Source organism: Chelon labrosus (assembly GCF_963514085.1).
Source record: "Chelon labrosus genome assembly, chromosome: 15".
In the NCBI taxonomy this organism is placed as follows: Eukaryota; Metazoa; Chordata; class Actinopteri; order Mugiliformes; family Mugilidae; genus Chelon; species Chelon labrosus.
In genome coordinates, this window is record NC_140348.1 from 1,754,265 (window position 1) to 1,768,742 (window position 14,478).

A 14,478-nucleotide genomic window follows, 5' to 3' on the forward strand; every position below is an offset into this window, starting at 1 on the left:
AAGAAGAATCAAGTAGTGTTAGTAATGCATTCTAATAATATCTGTTCTTGGAGAAATGAATCTTGATTTCTGATTCTGGCACCGATGAATGATGCATATGCAGAAATGCTACATAACTTCCTTACTTCCACAACTTTGGGTGGCCAAAATAAATCTTTATTACTCCAAAGAGAAAATAAGAATTTCAACTGTGTTTCTTTGTAAAACACAGTTGACATGCACATTTATTTATTTTTTTATGTCGTGGGTTGATGGTTTAACTATTAAAAACGTCTAATATCTGCGGTCTACAGTAATACTTCACGTTTTGTTTTTCTCCACAGGGAGATGATGGTTTACCTGTACCGGGGTGTTGGAATAAAGTAAGTTTAGTGGTGTGCCGTGTTGTTGCTGATTGCTTTAGCTGCTCACAGCATATGCTAACTTCACCGGGAACATTGTTTGAACTAACGTTTGATATTGTGCCTTTTGCTTTCTCCTTGCAGTGACGATAACTTTGGATTGGCTTGTGTGATTGTACATAGGATATTTATTTTTTTTATCTTTTCTTATTCTGTTATACACAGAAAAAAAAAAAAATCTCCGTAGAATATATTGCAACAAAAAAATATGTACAGATTGTTATTTTTAATACATATGATGTTTATGTAATGGAGTTTTATATCTTTGCATTATTTTAATATGATTAGATACGTAAAATTTATCATGTGGCTACACTACATATGCATGATATTTGTGCATAATGTGAAGTGGATAATGCTTAATAACTTATTGTATTACATTATTTTGTTCTGTTTTAACAGACCATGCTGCACTGAGTTGTGGGGCTGGAAAGATTATGTGTTTGGAAAGATTTAGTTGAACTCTCCTCTTTGTGATAAAGGGTTAAGTTTCAATTTAGCTAATGTTCACACAGTCTTAACTCTGCACATCGTGATTTTGGACATGTGCTCATATTGTACTGAGAAGCATGCAAAGTTAATACGTCAGGTTTTGGGCTGTGCTAGCCTTGTTTTCTCTTTGGGGCTTACCAAGCATAACTGGAACATGCATCACAGGCTGCGTGTTCTTGGTTTGCCAGGCATGTACTGGTGGAAAGGACAGGACCAGCAAAGACAGACATAAAATGAAATAAAGTCAAATAAAATAAGCTGCCAGGTTTATGGGACGTAAACATACTTATTGTTCCTAGAATCATTTAGATCAACATCTTCTGTTGCCATCCTGCTTTTTGATATGAAAGTGAGCACCAAGTGAAGTGGGGAATCTGTTGATTAGCTGTTAGTTGGTTCTTATTAATTTATTTTGAGGTTATTTTGTAATGTTCGCGTTAATGCTTGTGCAACAAAGTTATTGACGTTGCATGATATAAAGAACACATCCTGCCAAGTTGCCTTTAAGGGACACCTTAAGATCCAGTCTCTGAGGTTCGGTATTTCATTGTTAATGAGAAATCAATCATAGTTTGCCATTAACACTTGTGTCACAGAGGAGGGTATCAACCAAGACCTCTTAACCATTTGAAGCTTTAAAGTTCAGGCATGTAATAGTCTGAAAACCAAATGTTTAGCTGTACCACAAGAAAGAACCTTTGGTGTATTTCTTCTGGTTTAATTTGATTGTAAATAGTTTAGCCATGTTTTATGAGCAGCCAGGCCCTGCTTTATAACTGCAAGATTCTGTTTATTAACTGTTGTGTTTGTAGATTGCTTGCCTGTCTTTTAATCTGACGCACTGTATACGACCCATATTGTTGGATGGACATATTGCTGCTCACCCTTAAGGCATGTAAGAAGGAAACTGTAACCTCTTTTTTTAAAGATCAACGTTGTTTTACCTGCAAGCTAACTTCATTCAACATTGACAATGTTGAAGAAATGGAGGAACTGACTGGAGTGGAGCTTGATCCTTTATATTCTGCTGCTGTTTGACGAAGCTTTTTTTGTGTGTTTTGCCTGGATTTGATGTTGCCATCAAGAGATTATTGTTGGATCCTTACCAGCAATAAAATATTAGTGTTGTGTTGCTTTACACTACTTCATATTAACTCATGCCATAGTCACCAGCTGACCTTCATTTTGCTGTAATATTGATCATAACAATGTATGCATTTGTTCATTGTGTTCAAAGTGAAAATCCTAATTAAATATACACTCAAAAAGATTTACCATTTGTTCTGAAAAATTCACAAACATCAAACCTCACCTATGGAGGTTAGAGAGTGTCACAAGGTTAATTACAGTCCCTTACTGGAATAAATGATTGTGTAATCTTGTGCCATGTGGACAAAACCCAGCCTTTTAGAAAACTAAATAAATAAATTAACCACAAAACCATTATGGAAATTCATTATTCCAAATTGTAAGGTTCCAAGGTATGGAATGGGATTTAACCTGTGCTCTCTGGAACATACCAAGTCTATCTTAAACTCAGTTCCTGTCCTCAGAAGCCCGAGGTTAAACTGCACTTTGGACACTAATACCAGTTTGCTAATTGTCTCTGAAGGACACTAACCCAGTTTGGTTTACATATTAATCACTGCACGGACTGATTTATGGAATAGTTGTATTTGTAATTATTACGTTGTTTCACAAGTACCAACATATTTTTTTTAATCTAAAATAAACAACCCTCCACACACACTTTTATAAACAGCCTTTCCAGTGCAATCCAGAGTTAAGTTGTGTTTTTCATTCTGGGAATGACATGCTATTGAGTTAACCCAGCACAGCTATGGGAATACAAAGTGGATTCCATTTTAACAGTTTGACCACTGAGAGCATTGCTTTAACATTAAATAAATGTAAAAACCCAAGCATTTGAAAGGATGGCAGGCAGGCGTTTCCATGGCAACATACTAAATAAAATGTCACTCTTTTCACACTATTTTCCACACCCAGTCCATATTATTCAAAAACTATTGACCTGCTTTAAGAAACCAGACACAGCAATTTGCATTGACGTTCAACAATGTTCTAATGGCAGCAGCCATTAGGTCTAGCTGAAGCAGAACACAATAAAACCATTCATTTCAATTATGTTGTATTCATTTATATAGTGTCACAAACAATACAAAGCATCCCACAGTTTCACAGTACACACTGGCTGAAAAACGGCATGATTGCAAGAGCATGGCATAAAATGTCATACAACCTCAATTGCCCTCCTTAGAATAACTCTCTGGTTGGCTCTAAAGTTGAGTAAGTCCAGTGTCAAACAATAAATTGCAGGTAGCCATGTTGTGTTGAAGATACCGTGCACCTGATGGAGGATGTCTTACTGACTTAACATACAAAAACTACCTGAGTAGCTACCCAGTGGAGCTTGTTACCCTCAGGGCTTCTACGGAGCAGTTTGGTCTGAAAGAGTCTCAATATCAAGACATTTATCTCCAAAGCATCCAAGTACAGGTGGTACCACCAGAGGGCTGAAAAAAGTTTTTGTTTAAAACTGCAATATATATATATATATATATACTTTTACAATTCAGTCACCTGCCCAGGAAAGGTAAATCAGGAACTTAAGCTTGGACGAGGCTTGTTAAGGGGGAGTTCAAACAACTCTGGACAATGCACTGGTCATCAAATCATTTTATGCACTACACATTTTTAATACACCTAAATGGTTTTGCTCATGTTTCTGAACTGATTTTACTGAAATCATGCATATGTTTGAAGGGTCAACATCCTTTCCAACTGGCTAAGAAGTAGGGCTACACGGAAACCGTCTCCTGAAGTGACAGAAAGGAAACTTGAAGACATTTGGAGGAATCTTTAAGTTTTTACCCAAACCTGGAGTTGGCATTTCAACATTTTTCCAGAAGGCTGGACCTAGGGCCAGTAGTGTTGGAGGCTCCGGTTGCAGTGGTAAGCACAATAACTGCAATAAGACTGGATAGCAGAGACCTTGCACCATCCTGTACGCAGTCACCGAAGCCTTTCTGGACACAACAACCTAGTCTATTTTACTCCTAGTGAAAATGGGGCATGGACACTAGCTATTTCTTGTGTTCAGTGTGAAACAATATTATAACTGTGACAACAAAGATTTCAGAGCAGCTCACAGAGCAGAGAGATGCCATGTGTTTCCATGAAAAACCAAAAGAACAAAGGGAGACCCTCTTGATGATTCCTTATTGATATTATCTAACTCACTGCCTTTTCAAAATCCTTTTACCTGCAGCTATGACATTTTGTTTGAATGATTGTGCTGTATAGAGAATACAGCAAAACACAATATGCGTATTTGATATTTTTCACTTTTTTTTATTGAGGTGTAATAGGACACCAAGGTTCAGTGCTGTATTTGTAATTATTGTACAAAGTAAGACACAGAATTGTATGTGTAAAAGTACTCCGCGTTTCTAAAAAGAGTGCTTTCATGAAACAATTGTTAAGTATTGAATAAGCATCAAAAGCAGTACTCAGTATGCTGATTATACACAGATTACTTGAAGATGAACTGTTTCTTGATGCATTTGCAATTTGTGAATTTTTGGGGCCTCTTGTTACCAAGATTTTACCATTTTCACATTTGCATTCTCTACGTATACTGTCTTTATTGTATGCAATAGGATATAGTGTAACTAAAAAGGTGTTTTTATTTTTTGAATCGAAAGTTGGTGTATTTCATATTATTTATTTCTCTTATCTCCAAAATGGAATTCATTTATAGACAAAAACACCGCAATGACAAAATATGTAATCTCTCTGTACATACAGATTAAACTAATCTCCTTAGTCAGTGTTTTATATGAAATAAATAATAATAACTTTCCAGGTTTGATTGAAAATCAGATTTAGAGAAGCATTCCTTGTACTTTATTATTTGTTTGTTGAAACTTGAGTCTTTGAGTTCAGTAGTCTGAAAATGATAAGTTGCTCAAGTTGCAGTGCCTTGAGCTCTCAGTCATCATACGGAAGGGCTGATAAACTCATTCACAACTGATAACACTAGATTTTGTTAGATTTCATTTCCATCCATCCATCCGTTATCTATTACCCCTTGTCCTCTAGAAGGTCAGGGGGGCCGAAACCTATCCCATCTTCATCAGAAGTGAGGGGGGTGAACAGCCTGAACAGGTCACCAATCTATCACAGGACTAACGCACAAAGACAAACAGACATCCACACTGACATGCACACCTACTGAGAATTTAGAATTACCAATTGAGCATATTTTTGGAATGTGGGAGGAAACCAGAGCACCCAGAAAAATCCCATATTGGCACAGGGAGAAAAGGAAAGCTCGGAGCTGAAAGGCCCCATTGTAGGTTCGAAACCAGGACCTTCTTGCTGAGGCAGCAGTGCTAACAACTGTACCACCATGTAGCCCTAGCCTGACCTAATTTGTCATTTAAAATGATTATTTCAATAGCCTCCTTTCTGCCTGACATGGCATTATCTAGATATTTTATTTTGCAGTTTATTTTTGTCACAGACTTCAACAACTTTTCTTGTGCAGCCGTCAGCTCACTGTAAGGACAGAATTTCAGAATAGTTACAGTTGGGCGCTAAGACAAACTTGCGTCAGTAACACATTTGCATCTGGAAGTTTTCTGCTTTAGCCTTCAAATTTCCATTTTTGCACAAAACTATGAAACTTTATTTACTTGGTTTGTTTTGTCAGAACTTTTCTGTACATTTAAGTAGTAGTTGCAGAGTACTCTTTATGTAAAGGACGAATCACACATTTTACTGCATGAATTTGGGTTATGGAAAAGAATGTGAGGGTTAATGTAAATATACAAGAATATATATTTTTTTGTTGTCAGCAACTTCATCCAGAAAAACGTTTTTTGGCAAGGAACTGAGATATAGTAATATACTGCAAAACCTTGGAACATGTTGATAGTATCACATACCTGATAATGCAGTTTGTGCATATGTTTAATTATTACTTCCCTTGGTGAGTTCATTAACCTGCTTTTCTGACCTTTTTTCTTTTAATTCTCTTTGGATGTGTTATTTACTCTTGACACCCTGACTGGTAGTGAGTGACATCTTCACCTTGTGGTCAGTTACTTCAGGTAGCCTCACCAGCCCTGATTCATGCCTTTGACTGGCGGCTTCTTTCTCAGTAACAGATATTTATGGGTCATGTATCACTTCAAACCATCCACCATGTCCAACTGACAGGCAAAACAGGATTTCTCATAAATGTTGTTATAATGATTAAAATGGTTGCCATAAAATAGATCTACATAAGATAAGATAAGATAAGATAAGATAAGATATGCTCCACAACACTATATATAGTGTCTATATTTTTATCAGGGGCATAAGCCAACCATTTGATTACAGACAAACGTGAATGTTTAAGAAATTAAAGGACATCCTACAGGTGAATCACTGCAACATGTTGAGGCCGAGTAATTCTGACAGTGTTGCCAGATTGGGTGGTTTCACGCCCAGTTGAGCTGTTTTGACATTTATCTTGCAGGTAAAAATAGAGTTGGGCAGGTGAACAAAATTTGGGAAGGTCTGGGATCATTTTGGCAGTTTTTTCTAATTATTTTTTAATGCTGATTTGAAACAAAACCAAAGTGTGTTTACTCTTCCCAAGACAGTGTGGGTGTGTGTGCGTGTGTGCCTGCGTGTTCCTGTGTGTGAGACCGAATGTGACTGCATTTTTTTAATGATATAGGCTACACCAGTGAAAGGAATCTGGGTTAAAGTACTAAACAAATATCGATCTAATATTCCTGGTGGTTCTGCTTTTTGGTGGTTTTTGAACAACTTTTGGGCTGGAAACCATCAGCTGTATCTGGCAACACTGAATTTAGACTGAAGGCGTTGACGGTGTTCTCATGCTTCACAGAGCTCTTCAGGTGAAATGAACACAGTCTACAAGTTGCACAATTGTTTCTTTAGGTCACACCGTTTGAATTGAAGTTTGGAAAGTAAGATAAAGATGAGATGTAAAAAAAAATAAATAAAGCTTGCAAGTCCAATTAACTTAATTCTTTTTTTGTCAGGTAGACTTCTTGATGTATCATTTGTTTGGTTTGAAATTCTGTACTTGTCAGATTAGAATAACTTCTGAGAATGGATGAGTGGGCATTATACATAATTTGCATGCTGTCGTTTAAGCCTGTATGAAGCACTATTTACACTTGTGGAATTTCTTTCCTATATTGTGAACCGATTTTGGATTTTATTTCTGCAAAGTCAAAAGAAATCTGTCAAATTTCTGTGCTAAGTACATGTTGAAACAATTTGAAAATTGGAAATTTGTCACTGACCCTGAATAATAATAAAAAAAAACATAAGATTTTGTGTGAGTTTGTTTGAAACTAACCTCAACTCAACTTCAAACTGCAGTTTAGGTTGCACATTATTTGAAGAGATTCTGCACACATTATAGCAGGGCATTCAACACTGTAACCCCTCTTCGTACATAAGGGTCAAACAACAGAATGAAGCGAATAATAAAAACCTTTTCATGTTCTCTGAAGGTAATGAAGGTCTGGAATGTCACGGTGTAGCAGGGGAAGGGAGGACCCAAATTTAAGACGCAGTCAGGAAAGGCAGGATGAACAACTCAAAGTCAATGTAAGGAAGACTTTTAACAGTGAAGAACACAAGGTGCTGCAATGATGAGCAGGTAAAAACAAACAAACGCAGGTTGTGAAGACCCTTAGTTGTTTGATAGGGACTAAAGTGGTCAGATTTTTGTGCAGTTAAAATTAACCTTAAAAAGTCTTCTCTCTCTTTATTTGAGTCCACATCCCACATGGCCACCAGGGGCTGCCAGACACCTGCAACTGATAAGAACACCAATTTGTTTGTGACTCAGGAATCATAAGAGATCCCTCCCTCCTAGCATGGATAAGTATCATTGTGCTCGTAGACAGAAGCTAAACGAGACATTTCTGTGTCTGAAGGCAGTATGAAGCAGTTGTGTATAGTCTCAGAGCTTTGGGATCATTTTTTGACACATTCCTCAACCATTCTGTGAGTAAATAATGGAAAATGTACTTTGTGTCTGTATGTAGACTTCACAGAGTGTCTAATTTGAGACTTTTCAGGATAACTGATAGATACAGGTGTATATTTTGTTGTACATTTTTAACATTTTGATTAGACATGCTTTAATGTGTGACATTTGGCAGATATGAGCACTGTGAAACTGGCAGGTATTTGTGCGAGTGAACGTACAGGTTTCCATTATATTAAGAATCATAACTGGCAGATGGGTAAAGTGCTTTCATTTTTTATTTCCGCGAAAGGTTTTAGAAAAGCACCTTGCCTGAGTCTAGAGCCTCCTCTCAGGCGGTCATTGTCGTGAGTTTGACCAGAGCTTCATTCATATGGTGGGCAGCCAGTGCCTGGCCATGGGCAACGGTTCGATAAAAGCCCCACGGGCTGAGGGGAACAGCTGCCTGGCCTCCATCCACACAGACCCTCCTGCCCTGGACACAGAGATTGTCAGGTTAGAATCAAACCTTATGAATATATGTATGTACATCTGTGTGTGTGTGTGTCAGACAGAGCTACAGATACAATGTAGTATGCTAAATACTACCTTCCGGTTTAGTGAATACATACAGTATGCTAAACTGCATATAGGTGACAATAGTGTCACCTGAGGACTCAGTAGAATTGTGTTTTTGTTTTTTGTTTTTTAATTTAGGTAGAAGATTATAGGGGGCATTGTTGAAAATTCCTGTTTGGCATGATGGTGATGTGTTTGATTTTGTTAATGATGGTGAATTAGTTTCTGGGCCGTGAATATAAGACAAATACATTTTGAATGTCCAAATAGCAGCACCAAGACAAGTTAGGACAGATAAGGGAACCTCATATACAAGTGTTAACTCAGCTGCCTCAACCCTGCAGCTACAAAAAGCCCAAGGAGTTTTTCCAGGACAATTTTGTATCTTGGGAAGCCAGAGAATTTCACAGATCCTACCCTGGCAATTTTGAAAAAGCTGGTAGATGCTCATAAAAGTTCTTTATTAGGCCATTTGTGCATAAACCAACAGTCCAGGCACATTGGAATTCTTGTGCAGGGCTCTCACAGAGTCAACAGTTTAGTTAAAAAAAAAAAAAAAGAAGTATAAATATAGAAATCACTATACAACTAAAAATATAAATACAAAATATAGAAGTACTATGCAACTGTAATATTACAAAGTATAAAGTATAAAGTCAGTTTGTGCACAATTGGCTGAAAACCCCATGCATTTATTGGTTAATGTAGTACTGGGCTGTACAAATTAAATGAGTTTGTGTACTGTAGTCAAGTTTTGCGGAGTTGGTTTTATGTTTATTTAGTGAATGAACCAGTTCTGATCATCAGATTGCAGATCATCCACTTAGAGGCAGAGCTAGCACGTCGGGACCACGAGTTAAGAACACAGGAGGTTCAGCTACAGCATCTACAGAAGGAACTGGAGGCCAAGATCTCGCAGATTGACAAGCTCCAGGACGCCATTGGCTACAACAACTCTCTGAGCCTCTCCCCTCAGGCGCTGCGGTGCCATAGGTGCCGGCACTTCAGCGCCATCAACCAGGGTCCGAGTCGCTTCCACAGGGTGGCTGTGGAGGTCCACCGCCGGCTCAAGGCAAAAGAAGGGGTTTCTGCAGAACCCACCTCAGAGAACTTCTGTAGCGGATTCAAATCATTGGAAAAATCAATCGCAAAGGCCATTCGCAAAAATTCCCAGTAAGTATGTGAAGACCACTTTTTTCTCACACATGAACACATCACGTTTAAGGTTAGTGGTGGTTTGCACATTATTTGTATTTAGATTCAAAGGTGATTGACTTTGTATGATGCAGGAACTTTCTGTGCCTGTACGTTTGTTTTTTTTTTTATATCTTTTGAATATTAGTGCAATACATAGTCTCTATGATAACATGCATTATACTATTGCTTTATATACGTCTTTCAACATATCCACCTCATAATAACATTGAACTATAAGAACATTGATTGATTATTCATTCATTCAGAGGTGTAGAGTTCCACAATGATCCGCCTAATAAAACTATTACATCAGAAGAAATCAACCAGTTCTTTAGTTACTCAAGACTGACTATTCCATTGTCATTCATACAGTATGATTAGCTGTGATCAACACAAACAGAATATTATTGGCAGGAGGAGGTGAGAGCTCTGGCAAGCTTTTTGTATTACCCCCACATCTGAAAGGCTTTATTAGCATGGCAGGATAATAGAAAGATATGGAGAGAAACAAAAGACCACAGGATCTAAATGGAGGGACTGGGTCATTATGGGCTTCAATTACACAACCTATGCTTACCCAGTACTCTTAGACCCAATCATGCTCCTTTTCACTGAATAGACAAGTGCATCATCTCTGTGATGTGGTAATCATGGACGCACACAAACCCGCTTAGGGGAATCTGCTGCATTAATTGAAACTGCAGTGACTTGGACCAAGCAGCCATAAACACAAGGTTCTGTTGGAATTATCAAATTGTATTTATAGAGTACTTTATTATCCAGTAAAATAGAAATATTGTACAGCATTCACAACCTGCCAGTTGATGTTTGTAAATTACGCCATTCATAGGTGCAGAATCAGGTGAGAATCAGATGAGAGCAGATAAATCAAGGTTGTATAGCCAAAGACACCGCCACACACTGCCTGTAGGTTATAAGTAGGAAGTTAGAGTGATTACGCTTGGATGAGTCTCTACATTTTTTTCCTGCATTCTGTACTTTCCAATAAAAAAAAAAAAAAGAAGAAAAAAAATAACTTGGAGATGTAGTCACCACGAGGCTGACAGCTGGTTTATGGAATCTGAATATGGAAAACATGCTGGATTGTACAACTTTTTTTTTTTTTTTTTTATGTATAACTCCATGGATTACTTTTTTTCTAATTTAATTTTATTTGAAATAAATACATTGATTGTCACATTTGTGTCAAGATGCTTTGCAAAACCCAGAGTCTAAGACTCCAGACCAAGCTAGAAGAGTGATAATCAATGAGCTAAATAATATGGCTTAACTGGTTTGCTTTTGCGTCTTTTTGTCCAAGCACCAAGAAGTTTATCAACGATGCCATCATGAACAATGACTTTCTGAAGAAGCTGGAGCCCCAGCACATGAGGGAAATGGTGGACTGTATGTATGAGAAGGTTTACACCGAGGGACAGCTGGTCATCCAGGAGGGGGAAGCTGGAAACTACCTTTATGTACTGGCAGGTCAGTTCAGAATGTCAAGATGTGTATAGCGCTGATGGGACCTCAAGGCCTTTGAATGTTAGAAAAAAAAGCTTTCTTTATTTGCAGAAGTCAGCACCAACAATTTATCTGACTATATTTAAAAAAAAAAAAGCAAAATCAAAATTCTATTTTTTTTTCCATCACTGTACTTAAAATGTCATTGGCAAAACAAAGTTGTTTTCTTCTTCTTGAGACAGAACCCAAAAGCCTTTTAACCTTTCCAGAAGCACCAACCAGCCTCTGTGTTTTGTATGTTTGCGTCTTTCAAGAGGATGACCAGACGAAGATTTACATTTCAAATCGCACTTTTGGCCGTGGGTTTTGCATTCAAACTGAAAAGAAAATAGGCCAGTGATATAAGACTAGTGGGTTCATCCTCAAATAGGTGTGTAAGTTCCAACATCTATATGGAGCTTGTAATGGAATCACCAGAAATTTGCAATGAAATGTTCGAGCTGAGATAAAAATCAAATGCAAGTACCAGTGATTGACCAGGATCTGCTGGAGAACATGGCTGAGCAGAAGGATGTCAGGACTATGAATGTATGAATGGATAGAAAAAGCAAAGACTGGTAATAAAGCAAATTAGAAAACAGTCTTACCTCTCTTGTGATGCCAATGATCTCCCATAGATTACATGATAAAAAGCAATACAATTAATTTATAATGTGTTCCTGTTAAAAGGGAGTTTTTCCTTGCCACCGTTGCCTTCAGGCTTGCTCTGGGGGTTTCAGGCCGGGTTTTTGTAAAGCGTCTTGAGACGATTTGTATTGTTATTGACACTATATAAATAAAATTGAATTGAATTGAATTGAACTTTCTTTTCTTCACAGAGGGCTTGCTGCAGGTCATTCAGAACGGGAAGCTGCTGGGGGAGATGTGTCCTGGAACAGCATTTGGAGAACTGGCCATACTGTACAACTGCAAGAGAACAGCCACGGTTAAAGGTGAGTAACTGCAGCGTTTCCCCCTAAACAATGCCAAACCAGTCATGGTTCTTAATACTGTATTTCTCACCTTTTGATTACATCAATGCGTCTTAACACATAAAGTGTAAGGCCGGCTCATAGCTTGGAGGATATATACTGTATAGATGGGACTTGACACAAAGAATACGCTCATTGTCATGCAGGTGTGTGACTTGTGACCATGCATGCCCCTATGTGAGGGTGACACCCTCTGAAAGCCCCACCTCCTTCACAGAAGCAACATGGTGGGCTTGTGTAGTGCCAACTGTGAATATAATAACTATTTATGCCAAACACAGAAACATTTATACCATGAGAGCAGCGTCTGCCAAATGCTCAATACTGGCCCACCTCTTTAGCATGGCTGGTCAGAGCGTGGGATGCCTGTGGAGGTGACGCTGAGATGGAAGACACTGGGGCTGGGACTGGGGCACAGAATCCAGGGCCCTCATATGGACATCTCTACCTGGCCTCCTGCTGCTGGTGCTGTTGCTGAGGGGGGAGATGAAAGCTCAACTGCTCCGATGTATATGACATTCGTAAGCAGCAGCCCCTGGACCTCCACATTCTCCTTCATAGTCAGTTCAGTGCTCTTGTGATTTAGCTGATCTAGCAAGCCAGCTAGAAAGGTTAGTTTGCAGGCTAGAGCCACCACCCGAGCATCTCCAATATAGAGGTGGCATTGCATTGAACATGGAAGCTATCCCTGGTTGTGTCTTCAAATTGTGTACAATGCAGACATGGAACTACATGGGGTTAAGGCTGGACTTATCATACCCATGATGACACATCTTGAGGTAGATCACACTAGGCACAGTTCTCTGACACTATGTTTTGCGACACTACATATTCATTTATTCATCTTCTGTAACCGCTTGTCCTGTTAAGGGTCGCGGGGGGGCTGGAACTTATCCCAGCTGTCATCGGGCAAGACGCAGGGTACACCCTGGACAGGTCTCCAGTCTATCACAGGGCAAACACAGAGAGAAAGACAACCATGCACACCTACGGCCAATTTAGAATCACCAATGAACCTAATGAGCATGTCTTTGGGCAGTGGAAGAAAGCCTTAGTACTAGAAAGAAACCTCTTCAAGTTTTTGGGGTGCTACATGTCTAAGTAACATCCACATGAATGCCAGGTCCAAAAGCTTCCTAGCAGAACATTGTATTGTCACAAGATGGTCAATGTTATTTATTTCTTCTGTCAGTGGTTTTAATGTTGGGGCTGATCGGTGTATGTTGTGCTCCCTGTCTGATCCCATCATACAAACCCACCCAAAACTATTTTTCTCTGAAGAGGAGTCCTTAAAGTTCATGTTCTCCCTGTTTCTGCGTGGGTTCTCTCCTGGTACTCCAGCTTCCTCCCACCATCCAAAGACATGCTCACTAGGTTCATTGGTGATTATAAATTGGCTGTAGGTGTGAATGTGAGTGTAAATGGTCTCTCTGTGTTAGCCCTGTAATAGACTGGAGACCTGTCCAGGGTGTAACCCGCCTCTCGCCCGATGACAGCCGGGGTAGGATAGGCTCCAACACCCCCGTGACCCATTCACAGAAGATGAATGAATTGTTACTGTTTGGTCGTACAGTGTGTCTGCTGCCTGTATGATTTTTAAAATAAATCTACTCTTCCATATACTGCATGATTGTATCTTTTGCATAGTATGGAAGTAGCATAGTGTGGAAAGAGCACTTTGAGGATCTCCTGAACCCTGCTACCATGTCCTTGAGAAATAAAGCAGAGTTTAAAAACTCAGACAAAGTGGCAGAGGTAGATGTGGTAGTTATGAAGCTCCCTGGCAGCCAAAGCCACATGGAGGTCTGAGATAGTACCTGCAGACTGGCAGAGATAGGGAGCAATATAGACCAGCTCTTTACCCTTGTGGAGTTGCTTCATGGGATCATGGGAGTTTGACAATCGAGTCTATGTGTTTTGTGAACTTGTGAAGGTCTATGACTGTGTTCCCTTGGGAATTTTGTGGGGGGTACTGAGTAAGTACGGGGTGCAGGGGGCCGTTATTATGAGGCATCTGGTCCTTGTATAACCAAAGTGAGAGCTGTATCTGTCTCCTTGGCAATACATCAAGCATGTTTCCAGTGGGTGTTGGACTCCACCAGGGCTGTCCCTTGTCCCTATTCTATGGTATGCATTGATGGTACACATGGACAGAATCTCAAGCTGTGGGCATGAGGAGAGGGTCCAGTATGGCTACCTCAGAATCCCGGTAGAACACTTTTTCTCAGGACCCTTATGTGTCCTTCGCAGTGACAAAGTAATGAAGGGTTTATTGTTCCACTCTCATCCA

General features: G+C 39.2%; 2 protein-coding genes across 5 annotated transcripts in view; both read left to right on the forward strand.

Annotated features, from left to right (window-relative positions):
- col13a1 (collagen, type XIII, alpha 1) overlaps positions 1-3,470 on the forward strand; it is a 45,995-nt gene extending 42,525 nt beyond the window's left edge. For 3 of the 4 annotated variants that reach the window (XM_084562307.1, XM_084562305.1, XM_084562304.1), the window contains one exon: positions 324-3,470. In XM_084562307.1, the coding sequence (XP_084418433.1) occupies positions 324-488 (165 nt within the window). In that variant the 3' untranslated portion in view covers positions 489-3,470. The remainder of the gene's footprint in view (positions 1-323) is intronic. The other variant, XM_084562306.1, reaches the window with a different exon arrangement.
- A 4,353-nt stretch (positions 3,471-7,823) lies between these two features.
- prkg2l (protein kinase cGMP-dependent 2, like) overlaps positions 7,824-14,478 on the forward strand; it is a gene marked incomplete at its 3' end in the record, with an annotated part of 28,364 nt that continues 21,709 nt past the window's right edge. The window contains exons 1-4 of the mRNA XM_084561616.1: positions 7,824-8,433; positions 9,304-9,669; positions 11,015-11,181; positions 12,036-12,149. Of these exons, the coding sequence (XP_084417742.1) occupies positions 8,312-8,433; positions 9,304-9,669; positions 11,015-11,181; positions 12,036-12,149 (769 nt within the window). The 5' untranslated portion in view covers positions 7,824-8,311. The remainder of the gene's footprint in view (positions 8,434-9,303; positions 9,670-11,014; positions 11,182-12,035; positions 12,150-14,478) is intronic.